General features: G+C 55.3%; 1 protein-coding gene across 2 annotated transcripts in view; it reads left to right on the forward strand.

Moving 5' to 3' along the window:
* Positions 1 to 21,812, forward strand: part of RUNX3 (RUNX family transcription factor 3) — a 65,354-nt gene that overhangs the window by 16,293 nt on the left and 27,249 nt on the right. The window contains exons 2-3 of one of the 2 annotated variants that reach the window (XM_081580608.1): positions 17,795 to 18,069; positions 20,004 to 20,160. In XM_081580608.1, the coding sequence (XP_081436734.1) occupies positions 17,795 to 18,069; positions 20,004 to 20,160 (432 nt within the window). Of the gene's footprint in view, positions 1 to 17,320; positions 18,070 to 20,003; positions 20,161 to 21,812 lie in introns of those variants that run through there. The other variant, XM_081580609.1, reaches the window with a different exon arrangement.

The raw sequence follows: 21,812 nt of genomic DNA on the forward strand, positions 1-21,812 counted from the left end.
CATTCACTGGGGTCCCAGCTCCTGGGGGCCCTGATGGCATTTGGGGGCTGCGCCTTCACCCACATGCACCCCTCCCCCACATGTAACCCTCTCCCACAGAGGACGCTGTTCCCCGAGATCCATCCCCCACGGGCACACCTTCCCCACATGTACCCCCTCCCTCACTTGTGCCCCTCCCCACCTGGACTCCTGCCCTTCAGGCAACCCCCACTACCCACATGCCTCCCACCTTCAGGTTAGCCCAGCCCCAGTCTAGGGTTCTGGGTAGGAGCTTTGGGTGTGGTCGGGCCACCATCACAAGCTGCCCCAGTTCAGCAGCCAAAGTCTGCCCCCCCCCCACGTTAGGCCCCCAGGCTGTGTACCCACCAACCTCCATGCTCTCTCCACCCCCACTCACAGAGGCAAACACACGTCAGAGGCTGCACGCACTGTGACAGACACCCGACTTTTCAGGAACCCCTGCCTGTGGGGACCCGGGGACACCTGGTGGTGTGGTCTGAGGGAGACCGCAGGGGAAGCAGCTTTGCCCCTACCCAGGCTGGTCCCTGCTTCTCGGGCCATCCTCTTCCTGGGAGGGGGGTCCCCAGACACCTGCCACTGGCCCCTGTCCATGCAGCTGATGCTTCGAGAGGGATGAGGCCTTTGGGAGACCCAGGACAGATGGGCCGGAGTGGAGGCCCCAGCTCAGAAGGAGGTTCTCCAGCTGGGAGATGCTTCAGAGATGCCCGGAGGGGACCTTACAAGTGGGGAAACTGAGGCCATGCAGGAAGGTCCTGCCCTGGGTCACTGCAGAAAGGCAGAGGCAGAGGAGGTGGAAGCACGTGGCAGAGAGGCAGTGAGGAAAGCAGGCCCGGTCCAACCCCTCTGGGCTTTGGTTTTCCCACCCATCACATGGGGACAACGTGGGGACATTCCAGCTCCAGCAGCCGGATCTTCTGGGAGCTTTGGAAGGCTCCAGAGAGCTCCAGGTGAAGTCCACTTAGCTCCCTGGCTGCTGTGGGAGAAGGGGATGCAAATGGGGGGGGTCCCCGGGGACCTGGGTTAACCCCCCTGAGCTCATTTCTGGCCTCTTCTTCCTGTGGGGTTGGTTAAAAAATAGCCTCCCATCTGCCGGGGCTGGAGGGGGGTGGTTCCATCTGGGGCTGTCAGATCCCCCCAGCCTGGCCTAGGACAGAGACTTGCCTACTCCAACCCCCCGAGGACCAGGCTTGGCTGCCTATGATGACGTGGCCCGTCTGACAAAGTTCTCTCTCCCTTTGACTCAGCGCTGAGTTATCACCACTGCTGTGCTCAGAGAAGCCACACGCCTAGGAGGCTATCCTCTGAGTCCCTGCTCTCCCATTTCACAGATGGAGAGGGTGAGGGCGGACAGTGCCCCATCAGATGGTAGCCAGAAGGGGCAGTGGCACTGGGTCTTTGCACCCCCAGATTACAAGGCTCACAGCTCTTTAGGGCAGAATCAGTGGTCTACAGGGTTGCAGCCTCTGGTGGCAGGGCAGAAGAGACAGTTTTACACCGAGTCGGGCCAACTGGAGCTGAACCCCAGATGCCCTGTTTCCTTGCTCTGTGACTTCTACAAGCCACTTAGTTCTTAGGCCCTCAGGGATCTCACCTGTAAGATGGGAGACAGTCATCCCAGCCTCTAAGGAGAGTTGTAGGGCTGCACAGAAATGCACAGGGCCTGCTACGTGATGAATTCAGTCATTGAATTATTAACACATGTGATGTATATGCAGGCCTGGGGCCATGAGCACCCTCAGAGATGTCTCAGGCTGCTGCATTTGGAACCCAGTGTCTGAGATGGAAGTCATGAGCCTTAGACCATAACGTGGACAAGTGGCTGAGTACATGAGTATTTTCGGCCTGGATGGAACCATGGAGGCCTTGGATGTAGATGGCACCACTCTTCCGAGGAGGTCAAATGATTCCCAGGGTTTCCTGGCAAGGCCAGTGGTAGCAGTGGGGCTGGGGAGCAGAGGGCAGGCGGTGTTGAGGGCACAACAGTGTCCACGTGGGCTTCCCAGTCCTGGAACATTCCCCAAGGGAGGACCCAGGAATGCGCCTAAGGCATCCACACTGGGGTATTCCAGGCAGTGTCTTCATAACTGAAATCCGGAAACACCCCAAAGGGCGTAACACGAGGGAGCACCACGGTGGTCCAGCCAGGGGTGGGCGTCTGTCCACACTCTCACCCTCACCATGCCCCATCAGCACAGTCACATTGCCCACAGCTGAGGAGAGGATTAATAACCCGGGGAAATGCACACTGTAGGTTGGTGAGTTTCAAAACCAGGTTCAAAACATGGAATATAGGTTCCCACTGTTAGAAAAGAAAAGGAGAGGGAGGGAGAGAAGAAATTAAATCTATACATACAGTAAGAATACCAGAAGGCTGAAAACCAAAATATTAACAATTGTTCTGGGTGGCAGGATTATGGATGGTTTTAATTTTCTTCTGCATAATTTCATTATTTTCCAATTTTTCTTTAACGAGTGTGTATTATCCTTCTAATTAGAAAAAAATGTGTTTTGCTTCCAGAGATGGGGGTGTAGGGATTAGAGATTGTTCTTCCCCTTTCATAGACTCTAAAACTGAGGCCCAGAGTGAGAGAGATGTTCATTCATTCCCTTGTTCATTCATTCACTCATTCATTGGTCCTTAAATCCTTCTGGAAAGCCCCCTAGAGGAAGGCTTAGTTCTAAGTTCCTGGGCTAAAAAGCTGAAAGTACTCAGTTCTGTCCTCAGGGTGGTCATAGTCTGGGAGAGTAAAGGACACAAAAGCAAGTCCTTATAATGCACTCAGAGGAGGGGACAAGTTCTCCTGGGAGCATCACAGACAGTCTCACAATGAAGGGGAATTAGGACCAGGCTTTGATGTACAAGCAAGGGTTCTCCAGTCAGAGAAGAGCGGGAAGCCACCCCTCACAAAGCACCATGGTCTATTAGAGAAAAAGAATCTGCTATGTGTGGGAAAGTGTATCAGGAGATAAAGCTAGAATGTTCTGTGAGGGAATTCAAGGGCCTTGAATTGCTTGGTCTGCAGGCTGTGTGACTGAGAAAGTTACTGAACCTCCGGGGCCTCAGTTTCCTCATCTGTAAAATGGGCTAATGACCTCATTGGGTTACTGCAAGAACTAAGTTAGCAATTGTAGTGCACTCAGAATGGTACTTGGTATACAGGAAGGGTCATGAAACTGTTTGCTTTCATGCCTGGTTGTTATATACCCTGCATGCATCCTGGGAGCCAAAAGGATTTTTAAGCTAAAATTTAATGTTCATTCATTCATTTATTTATTTCAGTCTTTCAACAGATACTTATTGAGATCCTAGTATGACTCTAAGCCTTTTTTTAATCACTGGGAATAGAGTTACCAGACAAAATACAGGATACCCAAGTCAGTTGAATTTCAGATAAACAATGAATGATTGCGCTTGTTGGGACAAGTTTATACTGAAAAAGTGTTTCTTGTTTATCTGAAATTCAATTTAACTGAGTATTCTGTATTTTTATTTGCTAAATCTGGCAACTCTAACTGGGGATGTGAAACCAAACAGAAAAAGATTTGCTGTAACAAATCACCGCCAATGCTGTCGTTTAAAGCAAGAGACGTTTATTATCATACAAATCTGGGGGGTCAGAAAGCCTGCATGGCTTTCACTGAGAGTAAGGTGTTGGCAGGGCTGTGCTTCTTTCTGGGGGCTACGGGAGAATCCACTTCCTCATCTTGTCCAGCTTCTAAAAGCCATCTGCTTTCCCTTTTCTGTCTTCACAGCCAGCAATGCTGGGCCAAGTCTTTCTCATGCCACCATGTCTCTGGTTCCCCAGTTTTCCAGACCACATCTCCCACTGACTGTCCTTTTCTGCCTCCCTCTTCCATTGTAGGGACCCATGTGATGTATTGGGCCCATCAGATAATCCAGAAGAATCTCCTCATGTCAAAGTCCTAAACCTTCACCATGTCTACAAAGCTCCTTTTGCCACATGAAGTAATGTACTCAGTTTCAGTGGCTAGGATATGGGCATCTTTGGGGGCCACTAATCTGCCTGCCGCTGGGGCTCCAAGAAGGCCTTTCACTAGGGTGTCAGGGACCCGACTGAGGTGGGGAGTTGAGCCATGTGGACTGAATGTAAAGACTTTCCAGGCAGAGGAAATAGCATGTGCAAAGGCACTGTGGTGGGGATATAACTGTGTGTTTGCTGCTGCTAGGTCGCTTCAGTCGTGTCCGACTCTGTGCGACACCATAGACCACAGCCCACCAGGCTCCTCCATCCCTGGGATTCTCCAGGCAAGAATACTGGAGTGGGTTGCCATTTCCTTCTCCAACTGTGTGTCTGAGGACCAGCAAAAAGGCCAGTATGGCTGGAGTGGGATGAGGGAAGGGGAGAGTGGAAAGAGATGAGGACAGACAGATGGAAGGTGGGTGTGGTCATGAAGAACCCCACTGGGCTGACTGGAAGGGCAGAATCAGCCCTTCCACTCCTAGCCCCTGGCCCTAAGACCATCCTGTTCTGCTAACACCCACTCATATCAAAGGCCAAACTGCCCTCCGAGGCACTGCAAGCTGAGAAGGAAAAGGGGTTTCAATGAGTTAGACCTAAGGATCCAATGAGTTAGACTTAAGGATCCTCAAGGTCTTCCCAACACTATGTGTGCTCAGTCGTGCCTGACTCTCCGCGACCCCATCGACTGTACCCCACCAGGCTCTTCTGCCCATGGGATTTCCCAGGCAAGGATACTGGAGTGGGTTGCCGTTTCCTCCTGCAGGGGATCTTCTCAACCCAGGGATCGAACCCTCATCTCCTGTGTCTCCTGCATTGGCAGGCAGATTCTTGACCACTTGCGCCACTTGGGATTCCTCCCAACATTGACCGGCTGTGATTCCCACACTCTAAGACCCTCTGACTCTAGGGATCTTATATTCCAGGACAAAAGCCTCATGACAGTGTGACCTTAGGCAGGTTACTTAACCCTGCTGAACCTCAGTCTCCCTGCCTGAAAGTGGGGTGATCATAGGACCCAGCCTCCTGGGCAGAGGGATGATGCCAGGAGTTAAACTGTACCAAGTGCTCAGCACTGTGCCTGGCACACAGTGAGCACTTAAAAAACGTGCATCCTGATGACAAAGATTCTGACGTTCTTGGAGTCTCGGATCCTGGAGTCCGCGACCCTGTCTCCAGGAGACTGACATTGGCCAGCTGTGGGATTCCAAGTCTCCGGACCGCCCCTCTACACACACACTGCCAGCGTGCCCCTAACGCCTTGGCCTCCCCCACGTGCTGGGTGGCAGGCCTACCCCACGACCACATGAGAGACCATTCCCCCAGGGTGTCCCCACACCTGGGAAAACCGGCAGCCTGCCCGGCGCTGGCCCCGCCTGGTGGCTGGAACACCGGGCAAGATCAATGGAGCCCGGCTGGGCTCCCAGACCCGGCACCTTGTTCCAATCAGGGCCGGGCGCCTTCTGCTCAGGACCCCCGCCCAGGGGCCCAGTACCGCCCCTCCCAGGCCCTGCCCAGCAGCCCACGTTTCCAGCCCCGTGACCCCTGGGGAGCTGTGCCCAGGGCCGGACACCACTTTGGCTGCTGCCTGCCTGGACTTGCAGGTTTTAGAACACGCTGGATGGTGGGGGCTGGCCCGAGGAGCGCCAGGTTGGGGGTGGGCCCGAAGGAGTGCTGTACGAGCCCCTCCCAGCTCCGGACCAGTTTCTTCAGCGGCAGGTTGGGCTACTTAGATTCACCCCACGTGGTTCTCAGGGCTACTGTGGGAGAAACAAAAAGGGAGACACAAGACTCAGAGTCATGGCCACTCCCGGCGCAGAAAAGGCAGGAGAAGGCAGATGGGAGCAGCGGGTTCCTGCCGCGCCGCGGGCCCTCACATCAGCTCCCCGCTCCCTTGCTCTTCCTGAGTCCTTCAGCCTCAGGTCTTGGCTCAGATGTCACCTCTTCCAAGAGACTTTCACTGACAGCCACCCCGCCCTGTCTAGGGAAATTAGTGACCCACCCACTAGGCTTCTCAGGTGGCGCTGGTGGTAAAGAACCCACCTGCCAAAGCAGGAGACATAAGAGACATGGGTTCAATCCCTGGGTCGGGAAGATCCCCTGGAGGAGGGAATGGCTACCCACTTCGGTATTCCTGATGGAGAATCCCATGGACAGAGGAGCCTGGCGGGCTACCCTCAGTAGGGTCACAAAGAGTCGGACAGGACTGCAGTGACTGAGCATGCACGCACAGCATCACTCTGGCATCACCCCATTCACCTACCCCTGCTGGCCTTTTGTCCCTGGGGGTCATCTGCGGAACCCGGGCCACAGCTCTGTCTTGCGTCCATGGTATCTGTGCTCTCTTGTAGGCCACGCAAGGCAGCTCAGGTTGCCTAGGTTCAAAAGCTCAGCTCTGACCTTCACCCAGGGTGTGAACTGGAGCCAGTTATTAACCTTTCTGTGCCTCAGTTTTCCTAGTGGTATAATGGAAATAATAATAAGGTTACCTAACACACAGGTGGGCTTCCTAGGTGGGGCTAGTGGTAAAGAATCTGCCTGCCAATGCAGAGGACGTAGAGGCCCAGATTCAATCCCTGGGTCGGGAAGATCCCCTGGAGGAGAGCATAGCAACTCACTTCAGTATTCTTGCCTGGAGAATCTCATGGACAGAGGAACTGGGCGGGCTACAGTCCATGGGGTTGCAAAGAGTCTGGCACAACTGAAGCAATTTAACACTCATGCATGCAACACATAAGGTGGCTGTGAGGATAAATGATATGATATACATAAAGTGTGAATAGCATTTGTTATTGTAAACGAGGGGCCTGGCCCCTGGGATGAGGCTGCTGCATACAGCAGTGCACAATTTCAGCATCCACAGACCTTGGTTCAAATCCCAGCTCCACCCCTTCCTAACTGGCTCCAGGAGACTTATTCAATGCACTTCAGTCCCTCACCTGTAAAGAATGCCCCATGACAGGTACCTGGAGGGCTACTGGTAAGGTCTAATGAGCTTGGTAGGGACCGTGCTTAGCAGGGGCTGGATACAGTGAAATTCTCAGCATGGTGGGGTTGTCATGATGAGGATGGCTTTAAGTCCACCAGATGATTCAGCTGAGTGAGCTGGTGGACAGGACAACTGGTTGAAACAGTGATTTCGCCAAGAATAAACAGGTCCCAATTTTGATGCGCCATGGGCAATTCTGCAACTCTATGCAAATTTAAGCATTTTTGTCTATTCTTTTTTCAGAAGTTTCAGGGAGGAAGGGCTTTTTAAATATTTTTTATCTTTCGCTTTTCTTTACTGCATAATATAGTAACAGGGAGTGTATATAAATATTATTTAAGTTATAATAATAAAATAGAGATCCATAAACCTACCACCCATCTTTTTAAAAACCTCACTAAGTGGACCTCAGGGTTCCCACAAACACCCCCTCCCCAATCACTTCCCTCCTTCTCCTTCCCTGCTGCCATGGTCAGATGGAGCAACCATTCTTCTGGTCTCTGTGTTAACCATCATCTTGTTCATATGCTTTTTGCTCTCAATGTCATTTTCCACTTATGAGTAGATACTTTGGAATAAACTGAAAGGCAGACATAAAGGATGTGAGCCGTTGAACTACTAAAGTTTACTTGGGAGGAAACCATGGAAGATGCGCGTGCGTGTGTGCTCAGTCACGTCTGACTCTTTGCCACCCCCGCGGGACTGTAGCCAGCCAGGCTCATCTGTCCACGGAATTTTCCAGGCAATAATACTGGAGCAGGTTGCCATTTCCTACTCTAGGGATCTTCCCGACGCAGGGATCAAGCCTGTGTCTCTTGCATTTCCTGCACTGGCAGGCGATTTCTTTACCACTGTGCCACCCGAGAATATGGTCAATTCTCCCCATTTTACAGATGAGGAGACTGAGGCTTGAGAAGGCCCAAGGTCATACATGAGCAGGTAAAAATGCCAGGGCGAGAACTCAAGAGTTGGTAGGCACTGTGTCACTAACTGTCAGGTCACAAATGAAACTTTGGTTTCATTCTCATTTGTTCAATAAGTGCTTACTATGAGCCAACCTAGGCTGAACATTGGCACCTGGTCCAGCCTCCAGTCCCATCCAATACTTGTATTCCCACTACAATATCCTGACCTCAACTTGAATACCTCCCACGATGGGGAACTCTCTACCTCCCGAGGAATATCTCGTTCTGGGAAGGAGGTTAGCAGATACTGGGGATGCGTCTGAAAGCTCTGGGCTCACAAACCACCTAGAGAGTCAATGCCCCTCGACTAAGAACAAATAGAAACTTCCATAGCCAGGCCTCAACTCCTCCCAGTGCCTCAGAGTTGGGTCCAGCTGCCTGCGTGACCTTGAAGAAGTCCCTGACCTTGCCTGGGCTTCAGTGCTCCCAGTTGCAGATTAACATGGAATTCTAGAATACTGAAGATGGACAGTCCTCCTGAGGATCGAGTGTGGGCCAATGCATTTCTCTCCCTGATGGGGTTTGTTGGAGGCCCAGAGAGGGAAGGAACTTGCCTGGGGATACCAGCAAGGAATAAGGGGCTAGAGCCAGGTCATAAGTCATGACCACATTTAGGCTCCAGTCAGGCCCAACTTTCTGATTCATGGAGGTCTGGTTTGAGTTTATCAAGGTGCAAGGCACAACTGCTTCCCCAACCGATGAGGGTGGCAGAGGAAACCTGGAATGTGAAAGAGTGGAGGAGGTCAGTCACAAAGAAGGACTTCCAGATGTTTAGAATGGAGAGCTGGGGCCAGGACTCCCACTACATCCCAGGCCAGACTTAAGGCAATGACCCACATAGAAGACCTAATAAATTTAAAAGTGGAACAAACAGCTATAAAACTGGGACACCCGCCCCCACCAAGTCCTATGGGTCTAGGCCCAGGTCCTCGTTATCCAGCCTGGGACAGAGTGCTCCACTCCCCATTGACTGGGTATGACCATGAGTCCCTTCACTGGTCTGGCCTCAGTTAGCCCTTCTGTTTTGGGAGAATTAAAAAACCTGCCCATGTGCAACACCCTCCCCACGGGGCACGGTGAACATAAAAGACTGCAGAATGGGGAGCGGTTCAGACACCGGCTTTGGCGTCACAGGGACCTGATTCCCAACCTAGGCTTCCTGGCTACATGGAAACCTCTCTGAGCCTCAGTTTTCCACATGTGCCGAATTCAGAAAGTTGTTCTGAAGTTCATCTCAAGGCAATGTAGGTGCTCAGAAAACACTGTCCCCAGGCCTGGACCCATGCAAGGGGCCGGGAGACCTGTGGCAATTGGCTGATGGGAAGACCTGTGGGCAGGACCGGTCGTATCATTACAAAATGAAAATATAGGCCCTTTGTTCACAAAGTAATGAAGAATGTCAAGGCAGGGATGGCAGAGCAGGAAGCCAGGGGCAAGGCCCTTCTGTGTGACTGCACAGGTCACGGGTCCAGGAAGCTGGCCCCGTCCATGGGACATCTGGGTGGCTCAGACTCAGTTCAGGTTGAGGGGCTGAGGCCCTGACACCCCAGCTTCCACCAGCACACAGAGGGCCACCCCCTCTCCCTGGGGCTGCAGCTGGGATCACGACCACTGGGCCCTGCCACGCTCGGTGGCCGTCAGAGGCAGCATGAAAGACCAACTGTTCTCCACCTCGTCCTACCCCGTTTTTATCTCATGCCATGCATACAGCACATAGTTGATTTCTTTCCGCAAAGGGCTGCGCTTTTTTTTTCTTTTCCAAGGGCGACGCTGGAAAGCCATGTGGCTTTTATTGCTGGCAGGAATGTCTGAGGCGTTCCTCCACTACCACATGAAATGGAGCCGTAATCTTCATCTGCGTAAGGCCAAAGCCCCCAGTCTCCTCAGAGCCATCGGCCTCTGAGATTAATTAAGGCTTCACAAGGACTGACAGTCATTAGAACCTTTTTGGGGAGGTGGAAAATCCCTAATGGAGCTGGCGGGGCCGGGAGCCACTGGGTAGGTGGGGTGGGGGGCTGTGAGGAGGGCCTGCCTGGAGAGGAAACCACCCTGGACCAGAGTCAGTGGGGGGCAGCGAGAGGGGGTCCAAGGCTCTGCCCTGGACCTAGGCTGTGACCTTGAGCAAGACCCTTCCCCTCCCCAGGCCTTGGTTCCGCCCCTTGATAAACAGGAGATTTGGATATGCTATCTCAGAGCCCTGTGGAGTCTGACATTATAAAATTCTGAATCCTGCCCCACAATTCTCATGCCAGGATTCTAATTCTATTCCATGACTGTAACTTCAAGCATCTGATTCTGGTCCATGAGAACAGAGTGTGGTAGTCAGGAACGTGGGCTCTGAGGCCAGTCTGCCTGGTTGGAATCTGAGCTCCACAGTTTCCCAGCTGTGTGTTCTTGGGCAAGTTACCTAGCCTCTCTGTCTTTGGTTTTCGCACCTGTAAAAGGGGGGGGGCAGTGATAACTGTACCTCTCCCATAAAAGTACTGGGAGGCACGGATGAACTTAACTGCCGTCAGGAATGATGAATAATGCTCAGAAATTTAATCATGTGGTTGCAATCCTATCCCAAAAATTGGCTTGGAATACCGATTTCTTGGAATCCCATTCTTGCCACCTGCTTAGGTTTGGAGACATGTTGAACCTGGAAACTCTCCTATCTCTCTTCTACTATGCAAGAGGCAAGAGCCACTCAGAGAGGCCTTTCTCTCCATGACTGCCAGACCTCAAGCCCTATTCTGGGTCTAGGGGAAGGCCATGCTCTTCCCAGAAGCCCTCTTGGGCTACAAGATACCAGGTTCTCTCCTGCTCCCAACAGAAGAGTCCTCTGATTTGATGGGTTGGACAGCAGGTCGCTTGGCACCCACCCATCGCCATGGATGGAGAGGCCCTGTGACCAGCCAGCAGAGCGGAGATGGAGCCCAGCTCTGTACCAAGAAGTCATGTTAGAAGAGGGGACTTTGAAGGACTTCCCTGGCAGTCTAGTGGTTAGGACTTGGCAGTGGCCCCGGGTTCGATCCCTGGTCATGGAACTAAGATCTCATAAAAACAACAAAAGAGGAGGGCCCTCAAGACCTTCTTGTTTGAACCTCTCAGGTTTTGACACCCAGAGGAAATAAGTTATTTACTGTCTGAATCTCAACTTCCCCATCTGTAAAATGGAGAAGACAAAATCTCAACCCTGCAGAAGCATCATGAGGGTTAGTGATAACTGAGGTAGCATCCCCAGCACATGGCAGGAGTCTAATCTATTAGGGTAATTATTCATCATAGACCAAAGAGCTCTGCCAGAATTATTTCTGCTTTATAGATGACCAAGGGCTTCCCTGGTGGCTCAGCACTAAAGAATCTACCTGCCAATGCAAGAAAAAGGGGTTTGATCCCCGGGTAGGGAAGATCCCCTGGAGAAGGAAATGGCAACCCACTCCAGCATTCTTGCCTGGAAAATCCCACGGACAGAGGAACCTGGCGGGCTACAGTCCATGGGGGTTGCAAAGAGTCGGACATGACTGAGCGACTAAACAACAGATGACCAAAGTGAGGAACAAGGAGGGTGTTAGGAAGACCAGGTCCAGGGGTGGGAGCCGAAGCCAGAATCCACTTCCCTGGCACTGATGGGGCCACCTCCTCTCCTCTGGCCAGGCTTGTGCTGAGACCAACCCCCTGCCCTCCTTCCGCCCTCTCCCGTTTGGAATCTGGCATCCGGAGGCCATGGGCATCCCTGCAGGGAGGGCGGCATTTCTCCTGTAGCAAGGAGTCGCGACCGGCTGGGGGATGGGCTGGGGTGGGGTGCAGTGTGGTCCTGGCCCAGGGCTCCACCTGCGGGGTTCCAGCAGGGTGGGCAGAAGTCAGGCCACCCCACTTTGGGGGCCGCGCCGTGCTGCCCCCAGCCTTGCCAAGTCTCTCCTCTTCTTCGGTGACATGGGTTAAGTCTCTCCCCATTCTGGACCTCAGTGTTCCTATCTGGAATTGGGGACTACAGCCCCACCTCGCAGGTGGGTTGGTTCCGAGGTGAAAGGAGAGCGGGGTGTGAGTGGGCCTCGATGGACAACTCCTGCAGCCCCTTCCCCGAGTCCGAAGGGTCCGCTCATTTCCCAGTCCACAGCTATTTAACAGATGGCATCGCCTCCAGCTCCCCCACCCCTTTGCAGTTAACTGTATTGAGGTCTTTTAGTATCCATCCGTACTCGAGGCGGGAAGCAAGGAATGTACATAACTATTAGGGGTGCCTCCTCCCCAAATTTTGAGTCAGATTGAGCTTTTAACCTGGTTCTGGTCTCTTTAGCCCAGAAAACCTTGGGCAATGTTCCTTTTCATTTAAACGGGTGTTGACACCTACCACATACAATTGAGGGTTGAAAGACCACTTCAAGCCCAAACACAGTGCCTGGAGGTGGGAACACCTCAGCCGACATGGCTGTTACCGCTTTTCCCGCTTCACTGTCCAGGGGAGCAAGGTTCAGAGAGGTGCAGGACCTGGGCACAAGTCCAACCAGGCTATGGCAAAGCCTGTAGCTGTGTCCTACCCACCATCTTCTCTCCAGCTCCCTCCCCCTCCTCTCAGAGTCTGGCCCTTTCCAAAACAAAAACATCTACAATTGTGAGAGGACACCTGTCCTCCTCCTTCAGTCCTCTCAGCAGGAGCCTTCCTGAAAGGCTATGGGCGGTGGGGAGGTGGGGGGTGGCCTCAGAGCTAGATTCTCTGGGGTGAAGGCTCCCTGCCCTGAAGGCGACAACACTTCAGCCACATTATTATTTTTCATGACCCTTTCTCACTAATTATATATGTATATTTTATAAATATTAATATTCCATGGGTGGCTCAGACAGTAAAGAATCCACCTGCAATGCGGGACACCTGGGTTCAGTCCCTGGGCTGGGAAGGTCCCCGGGAGAAGGGCATGGCAACCCACTCCAGTGTTCTCGTCAGGAGAATCCCCACGGACAGAGGAGCCTGGCGGGTTACAGTCCATGGGGTCGCAAAGAGACACGACCGAGAGACTAAATACACACACGTTCTAATATGTAATGCATATGTAGCATATACGGGGGCTTCCCTGATGGCTCAGTGGTAAAGAATTCGCTGCAATGCAAGAGATGTGGGTTCTATCCTTGGGTCGGGAAGATCCCCTGGAACAGGAAATGGCAACCCACTCCAGTATTCTTGCCTGCAAAATCCCACAGACAGAGGCGCCTGGCGGGCTACACACCACGGGGTCGCAGGAGTCGGGCACGACTGAGCTACCCCCACCACCATATAGCATATATATTCATAATCAAACTTACATATGTGTAAATGCATATATCTGAAATAAGGATGCAGCAAGCCCTAGTCTAATTAGCAGCATCTGCTTTCTTATTCTTGCACACAGAACAACTGACAGTATACCTGATACGGTGAAACACAATGCTCCTCCCCTTCAGGTAGTGAAATGGAACAATCAGAACAACCTCCGTTCACAGTAGAGGAAACTGAGGCCAAGTGAGGGACAGGAATGTTCCTCCTGGAGTTTCAGGGCACGAGGCATGAAATAGGTTTCCCCATGGGTCCCTCTGGACTGGGGGTGTGGAAGCCAGGCTGGGAGAAATCATTAGCTTCTGGTTGACGGTCCTCTGCGTTATTCACTGGACTATGCTCCTGGGAGAGACTCCGGGAATAAAGGGAACAACCACCTCCCGGGGAGGGAGAGGGGGCTGAGGAAAGTTTCAAGTTAGGAAAGTGTCTTCCTGTGGGGAGGTAGGGGGCGGGACCAGTGGGTTTCACGAGGGAGGGTCTGAGAGCCCAGGGGAAGGTGAGTCCTCAAGATCAAGGCATGGGTGGTGGCTGAAAACCCTCCTGCAAGCTGCCTCTGCCTGGAGGCAGGTCACAGACAGTCCTTAGCTCCCCCCTGGGACCCCCCAGGAGAACTATCCGGGACAGGACCGCCATGGACCAGGCTCTGACTCGGGCAAGCTTTAAATGTGAGAACTGGATATTTCACAAACGGAAAGTGTGAGGCCCAGAGAGGGGAAGGGATTTGCCAAAGGCCCTGGACAAGGGGTGAACAGGACTTATTTTTGAGCATAACAGTGCCAGCTCGCATGGATGGAGCACCACCTACGTGCCAGGCGTGTGCCAAGCACTTTACGTATGATTCTAAGAGACCACTGTTATTACTCCCACTTCACAGAAGAAACAGATGAGGCTCAGAGAGTTTTAAGCAATTTACCCCAGATCACGGTAGGTGGTGGAAGAATTCAGGCAGGGGAACCGCAGACCCAAGCTCCTGCCACAGCCAGTGGACCTCTCAGTAGGCTCTCCAGAGCATCTACGTCTACTACCTGCCACAGACGGGGGATCCTCACCCCTCCCCAGGCACTGGGACTGCCTGGGAATCAGACTCGCTCTCAGAAGCTCTCTGGTGGGAGGGGAGACACGCGCGCAGGCACCTCACTACCAGGAATGCAGCGGAAGCACCCTCCTAAATACCCTCCAGCAGCAGGCAGGGGATCATTCTGACACCCTCCCCCTGGCGGAAGGAGTGTCTCCCAGAACTCAGACTCTGCAAGCCCCAGGTTGTGTTTCTGTTTACCCAGCTCTGGGCCAAGGTAGGTCCAGACCTCCTGGCTTCCTCTCCCTGTTCCAGACAACCTGGCATGCCCTTAGATGGGGGCTGTTCGAGAGTGGCTGTCGATGGGTCCCAGAGAAGAAGAAGGGATCCCTGTCCACACAAGATGGGGAACGGAGAGATATCTGTGGGCCCCGGGGGGGAAGTAGGAGATTTCCAACTGAAACTGTCTTTTGAAAATGGGGAGAGACGGGGTGGGGAGAGGAGAGAGAGAGATATGATGCTAGGTCTGTCAGTCTGGGGTGGGGACAAAAAAGGGTTGGTCTTAGGCTGAAACTGGGACCGAGCTGGTGTGTTCCTCTGTATGTGCTCCTCCTCCTGGTTCCCTGAGAACAGGACAAGACTGTGCACATCTACCAGAGAGAACGTTCTGCAGGGGGTCAGAGGGTGCGGAACCGTCCGGGGTCTGAGATAAGGCACAGAGTGTCCGTGTCCATGAGGGGCGGGGAGGGCAGCCTTTGGTCTACCACAAAGCCACTGGTTTGTCCAATACGTGGCGGCACAGATGGTCAGGAATCGGGCGGGAGGTCTGTCCAGGAAGGGCAGCTTGTAGGAGGCGGCCGGTGGCGCCTGGTGCACATCTGTGCCCAGAACCTCTGCAGGCTGGCAGAGTGCAGGCGTCAACTAGCGGTGGGTCCCGGGACTGCTCCTTGCCCCGAAGCTCCAGCGACCTCCGGCTGAGGACCCAAGTTCCCTGGTTCTGGTGCCCACCGGCAGCATGCGCCTTTCTCTTGTGCTGGAGCCGTGCGGGCCCTTGTGGCTGGGTGCCAAGACCCACAGGAGTCCTATTCTCAGGAAACCCATTTGTAAACCGGCCATAGGACAAGAGGAAGAAATCAGGCGGAGAGATCAGGAAGGGCATGGCTGCAAACCAAAACCACTCAACAAATCGAATTTACAAACCCCAGATGCAGCGGGTCCTGACCCCAAAGCCGCTCCAGGGCAGCACGGAGTCACCCGCCCTTCCTGGCCCCAGGCCCTACCTGGACAAGACAAGGTGGGCCTTTGCAGCGGGAAGCTCCCAGAGGTCGGATGCCCCAAGGCCCCTGTTCCTCACTTTCCTCCAGTTCTGCAGCCAGTGCCAGCACTCCCGAGGGTGTGCGGGCCCCTCCCGGCGATCTGCAACTCCAACGTGCAGGCTCTATAAAAAAGTCCAGTGGGGGACCTTCGTTGTCCCCACTCTCTAAATGGTCTGAGGGGGACTGGTGTGAGGCTCTGACAGGGCTGGGGACCAGCTCTCCAGGTGGTCGAGGTTGGGTCAGGGCCGGTCCATCCTAGACTCCATACAGGGCTTGATTTCGTTTGGCAAAGACTAAGTGGCCCGCGATGGGTCAGATCCAGGGCGAGATCTTGCTGCCGCCATTGGATCCTATGCTTCTTTGCTCCCGAGGCTTGGAATCCGTCGTTTTGCACCTGTCCGAGGCCGGAAACAACGAATATCCAAACCGATCTCCAAAACGGCGGGCAGACTCTGCACGCGTTCGTTTCCCAGACTCCAGGGGATCCATCCGGGGCGATAATCCAGGGCGCATGGGGGCTTGATCTTTCCAGTCTTCCTCCTCTTTGTAGCCTGTCTCCAGGCCCGCTATCCCGGAGTAAGAAGCTGGAGAGGGGATCGTTTGCCTGTTTTGCCTCCGGGAGCGGTTGGGCCACGCGGTCGGGAGAGGGGAGATGGGGAGAAGAAGCGAGGACACCGGGCCGGCGAGCAGAAAGTGCCTCGGCAGAGCTGTCTGCGTTCCTGCCGCTGGGCCAGAGAGCACTGCCCGGGAAGACGTGGGCGTGGACCCGCGTGGGCCAGTTTGCATCCACTGGGTGGATGAAAATTCCCTGCTTTGGAAGTCGGGGCCCTTAGCTTTTGCAGCCATTCCCGCGCGTTCTCTGCACGGTTTCCTTCTCATCACGAACTCTGGTCCTCTCCTACGAAGCAGGACGGCGTTTACATGCCCGCGTGGAGGTTGGGGCTTGGGGGTTGGGGGAGCGATGGGGGGGAGTGGAAACGCTCGCGTTTTTCAGGCACCGTCGCGTTTTTCAAAGAGCCATAGGCCGACGACGCAGCGAGGCCTGCGCGATCCTGAAAGTCATTTTTGGAGGGGAGAGCGGAGAGGAATGGTGTTACTCGCCCCCACGCCGATGCGGGCACGGAGGGGACACCCTTCTCTCTGGCCCCGGGCCGGGAGGAAGGTTGCGCAGGGCTCGGTACTGCAGAGGCCTCTGGCTGGTGAGCGTTATCTCGTGTGCGGTGGAGGTTCTGGGGTCAAAATAACTTGCGGGAGGGGCAGGGAGAAGGCACTCTGGGGCCGCTACCCGCTCGGTGTTACCGGCCTTGAGGGGGGCCCCCACATCTGGGGGGTGGGGGGTGGCAAGCTTCACAGGCCGAAAGCAGCTGGAGGTGGGGAGGCCTGGCTGCGGGCAGCCGGGAAGGGCGCCCGAAGAAGCTCGGGGGGCGGCGGCTGAAGGACTAGACGTTTTCAATAAATTCTCAGCCGCGGCTCCAGCTCCCCAGAACTCGAGGAGCCTAGGGCTGTCGCGCAGGGAAGTGGGGGTAGTGGGGGCCCAGCCCGGACCCCGGGCGCCCTCCCCCGGCGGAGCCTTCCGCCCCTCCCCGTTGGGCGGCCTTCGGCGGCCCCCGTTCCTCCCCGGCGAGCGCAGCCGAGGTGCCCGCGATGGGGGCTCCCATTGGCTGCGCTACGCGTCGGTCGGGCCGGCCCCGCCCCCGCGGGCCCCCGGGGGTACTAACCCCGCGCGGGCGGCGGCGGCGGCGGCGCGGCCACTCGGTTCTCGAGGATTTTGTTCTGGGGCTGCGGCCGCCCAGTCGGTGGGGCGGCCGCGAGCGGGCTGCGGGCGGCGGGCGGGCGGCGGGCTCCGCCGCAGCCTGAGCGAGGCCGCCGGGACAGCCGCGAGGAGCGGCCGCACGCGGGCCGCGCTACACGCCCAAGATGCGGGACTAGCGGGCCGGGCCAGCGGCGCGGCCGTCGGGGGGGCGGTGAGGCCTCGCGGCGGGCGTCCCCGGGCGCCGCCCCCCGCCACCCCACCCCACCCCACCCCACCCCACCCCACCCCACGCCCCGGCGCCCTGAGGCCCCAGCCCGGCCGCTTCTGCTTTCCCGCTTCTCGCAGCGGCGGCAGCAGCAGCGGCGGAGGAGAGGCGCCCGGGCCGGCCGCCCCCGGGGGAGCCGAGCCGCCGCCGCCGCCCGCCCGGCGCCCTGACGGCCGCTGTTATGCGTATTCCTGTAGACCCGAGCACCAGCCGCCGCTTCACACCTCCCTCCACGGCCTTCCCTTGCGGCGGCGGCGGCGGCGGCGGCGGCAAGATGGGCGAGAACAGCGGCGCGCTGACCGCGCAGGCGGCCGTGGGCCCCGGCGGGCGCGCCCGATCCGAGGTGCGCTCGATGGTGGACGTGCTGGCGGACCACGCGGGCGAGCTCGTGCGCACCGACAGCCCCAACTTCCTCTGCTCCGTACTGCCCTCGCACTGGCGCTGCAACAAGACGCTGCCCGTCGCCTTCAAGGTGAGTGCGGGGGAGGCCCCCCACCCCCGGGCGGGAGGACACCGGCCCGGCGACTCCGGGCGTCTCCGCTTCAGGAGCCAAAACCCCGGAAAAGGGAGGGGAAGGGAGGCGCCCGAGAGACCCCCGCGGAGAGAGCCCGGCCGCCGGGCCCGCCGGAGCTTTTGCGCGCTCCACCCGGGGACTTGGGCGTACCCTCTAGAATGAACCCGGCACGGATGACTTTTTAAGGGCTTTGCCACCTTCGCTCTTGGGGTGGTAAGGAGTGGGGAGCCCTGCGGAGAGACCGTTGATGCGGAAACGGGCGGATAGGGTTTCGCTCTTCCCCAACCCGGATCCCTCGGATACAGCCCTGCGGGCAGCGAGCGGGGCAGAGAAGAGCCCTGGGACCCGGGCGAGGACCCCGGAGGCGGGGTGCGGAGGGTGGGAGAGGGCCTATCCTCCCCTGCCCGCACCCCTCCTCCTGCACCGCTCTCAGAACACTTCCTGCTCACACCGTCAACCCCCGGCTTCTGAAATTTTAAACCGGGAGGCTGCAGGCCGGGATGGGGGGGCCCTGAACCCTAAACGATTGCTGGCCGGGATCCCTAATGTCAGACCGAGATGGGGTGGCGCTCCCACCCCTGGCAGCCCCTGGTAGCCATCCCGAGGAGCTTTTTTCTCTTTGCTGGGGAGTAGGCGACTGTTTCATTTTCATTTTTTTTAAGGGGGCAGCGAGATGAAACGAAAACGCCTTGGTTTTCCCCTAAACCTCTCAGCTGCCGTGAGAAAGGGCAACGCAGGAAGGGCCAGCGGCTGGGGGTGGCGGGTGCCCGAGGTGGCTGGAAACAGCGGCTCCTGGCAGCCGAGGCCGTCTTCGGTCCCATTAAGACGACTCCAAATTGGAAAAAGGGATGAGTGGCTCTTTGAGGTCTCCCGGGTGACATCTTAAAATACCAGTGGGGAAAATCTCCCGGGGAGGAGGGGGAGGGGGAGGCCCGTGTGACTTTAATCCTCAGATCGGAGGTTTTACTGTCACTTGGAGCTTAAAAGGAATCTTTGAAATTAAAAGAAGACAGGATGTTGACAGGAAATCTGGCCTTTTTAATCAGACCCCAAACATTTTCTCCTTGAAATTTTTACCATCTGGATCCCTAGTCCCTGCACGCGGTGGCCACGTTTAAATGGCTGTGACTGCCTTTGCAGTCTGATTTCCTTTGCAAAAGGCATCTGCCTCTCCACGCTCCTTGGGGCTGGGGGTAGGGGGAGACTGTATTGGGGAGTACATCTCCACCTTCATTTTGCAATTCCCCAGCAGGTGCATCTTCCTGCTATCAGAAGCCCCTCTCTCACTTTAAAGGGGGTTTCTGGGCAGCTCCTCTCAAAACAGCAGTTTGTTTTGCATTTTACATTTTCCCTGCATAACGTTAGAATTCAGGCTCTGCAGAGGCAGATAAACTGGGCCCGGGCCGCATTTCGGGGCCCCATTTCATACCCCAAAGGGCTCTTGCATTAATTGAATATGGGGGAGCAGTCCCGTTATTGTTGTTGTTGATATTATTTTCACTCAGAGACTCGGTTGCTAGGAGCATGTTGATTCCTCTTTTACTCAAGCCGAAGGGAAGAGAGGAACTGCACCCCAGGACATAGTGGCTGTGCTCATTCCCCGCTTTCACTTAGGTTTCATTGCATTGAAAGGATCAATTCTTCAGGACGTGACTTAACCAGTTAATGTAGGATTTGGGTGTGGAAAGTAGAGATTTTTGCCTTCTGATTTTTGTGGTACTGGGGGGAGGGTGCAAGTGTCTGCTGTTTTTAAGCCTCTTCTCCATCCCTGCATTTGAAAAATCCGCATTGCGCCTGGGCCGCGTAGGGGGAAGCTGCTGACCCAGCCCCTCCCCTTCTTTCTCTGGCCTCCCCTACCTGCCTAAGCTGTCCCCCTACCCCCATGCCCTCAGGTGGTGGCGCTGGGGGACGTGCCAGATGGAACGGTGGTGACAGTGATGGCGGGCAACGACGAGAATTACTCCGCTGAGCTGCGCAACGCCTCCGCCGTCATGAAGAACCAGGTGGCCAGGTTCAACGACCTCCGCTTCGTGGGCCGCAGTGGGCGAGGTGAGTGGGAGGGAGACTTTGGCAACGGCAGAGGCGCAGGGAAGTAAGCTGAGAACGAGGCTTTGGGGTCCTTGTGGAAGCCCTCGAAACAGGTCTCCAGGCCCAGCTCTGTCGAAAACAGCAGTTTGGAACCGCTTAAGGTGTTTCAGACCTTTTTGAGGACGTGGAGAAAGTTAGGGTCCTTGGCCAGAAAAGACACAATTTTCTTCCCGTTTCTGGGGTTTACTAACTTGTGAAGCCTTCCATGTCTCTCCTCTTTCCCGATTAAGCACCTCAGCCTAACAAAAAATGCTGGGAGATTGCTGACCAGCAAGCTCAAAATGGGGCCTCCTGGGTCTTTTAAGGCGCGGCGCGTTGCCTAGAAGCTGGTTTAGACAAATCCTTGGTCTTTGGGGCCCCGAACACCCCAACCACTCTCTCCACTAGGGTGGAGTCTCCCCCACACTTTGAGGCTGCCTCTCCCCAGCTGTGGTCTCCCGAAGCCACAGTTTCGCCAGCCCCTTTGAACCTTAAGGTGGTTTAGAAAAGAAAAAAAAACAAAAACAAAAAAAACGAATGCAGTGCAGGATGCTGGGTGCTGGAAAGCAGAGCTTGAAGGCTGCTATCTCCCACTCTAGAATCAAGGCTGGTGTGCCACCCTCCCTATCTGATCTTCCTCGGGCATTATGAGGGAAGGCAGGACCAGATGCCGCTGTGGCTGCCGCCAGGGTCTGTTGAGTGGGAGGCCGGCTGGGACCTGAAACCCCATCATCACTTCTGGGTTGAGAAATCCTAGAACCCCGGCCGGGGCGAAATGGAGACTTGAGGGCTTGCTGGCCCTTTAAGACCAGGCTGCCGAAAAGCGAAAAGCGGGGAGTGTCCTTCCCAGGCACCAGCCAGCCCCTCCAGCTTGTTAAGAAAGCTAGCTAGGTTCCCTCTGCTTCCAGTCTCCACAGAGGCTGAGGCAGAATTGTACTTTTCATCACCAATAAACAGGACCTTCGTAAGGTTTTAGTTCCCTCTGAGCCGCCAGCCCCGCTCGGAAACTGGCATCTGGGCACCATTTTTTCCTCTCTAGCCGTTCAGTGTATACATACAAATGTCAAACATATTTTGACTTTTCAGCATTAATTAAAACCAGGGCATTATTTGCATGTAATAACTGTTTACTTGTTACTTTTTTATGAAACTGAAATAGTTTACATTCTTTCAAACATTTCCTGTTCCTGTTGGCTCCCTTCCCCACGCACAGATTTCTTTCAAACGTTGCCCTTAACTGGTTGCAGGTTGATGGATGGAAAATGTTTGCTTTTATGAATTAAGCTTTCATTGCTGCTCCTAATTAGTCTCCAAGCCCCCTTTGTCATTCCCAATCTCTCAAGCCTTTTGCAACTCAATCCCAGCCCCAGCCCCAAGTGGAGAGTCGCTTGCCACTGGTCGGTGGGGGGCTCGCTCCGATGCGGGTGGATCTCGGCGGTGGCCAGGTCCACCAGTGGCAGTGGAGGCCCCCTGGAGCTGCAGCAGAAGGGGAGGTCAGTGCTGGGAGCCCAGCGAAGCGTCAGGAATGGGTCCCCCTACTTCCTCTCCTGGAAAGTGACAAGTTGGTGATTCTGTGTGTCCTGAGACCTGACCTGGCCGTCCCGCCACTGAAAATGATTTCTGTGTGGTGTTTA

The sequence above is a fragment of the Giraffa tippelskirchi genome, chromosome 3, assembly GCF_054371585.1.
Source record: "Giraffa tippelskirchi isolate mGirTip1 chromosome 3, T2T-mGirTip1v1.2.pri, whole genome shotgun sequence".
NCBI lineage: Eukaryota > Metazoa > Chordata > Mammalia > Artiodactyla > Giraffidae > Giraffa > Giraffa tippelskirchi.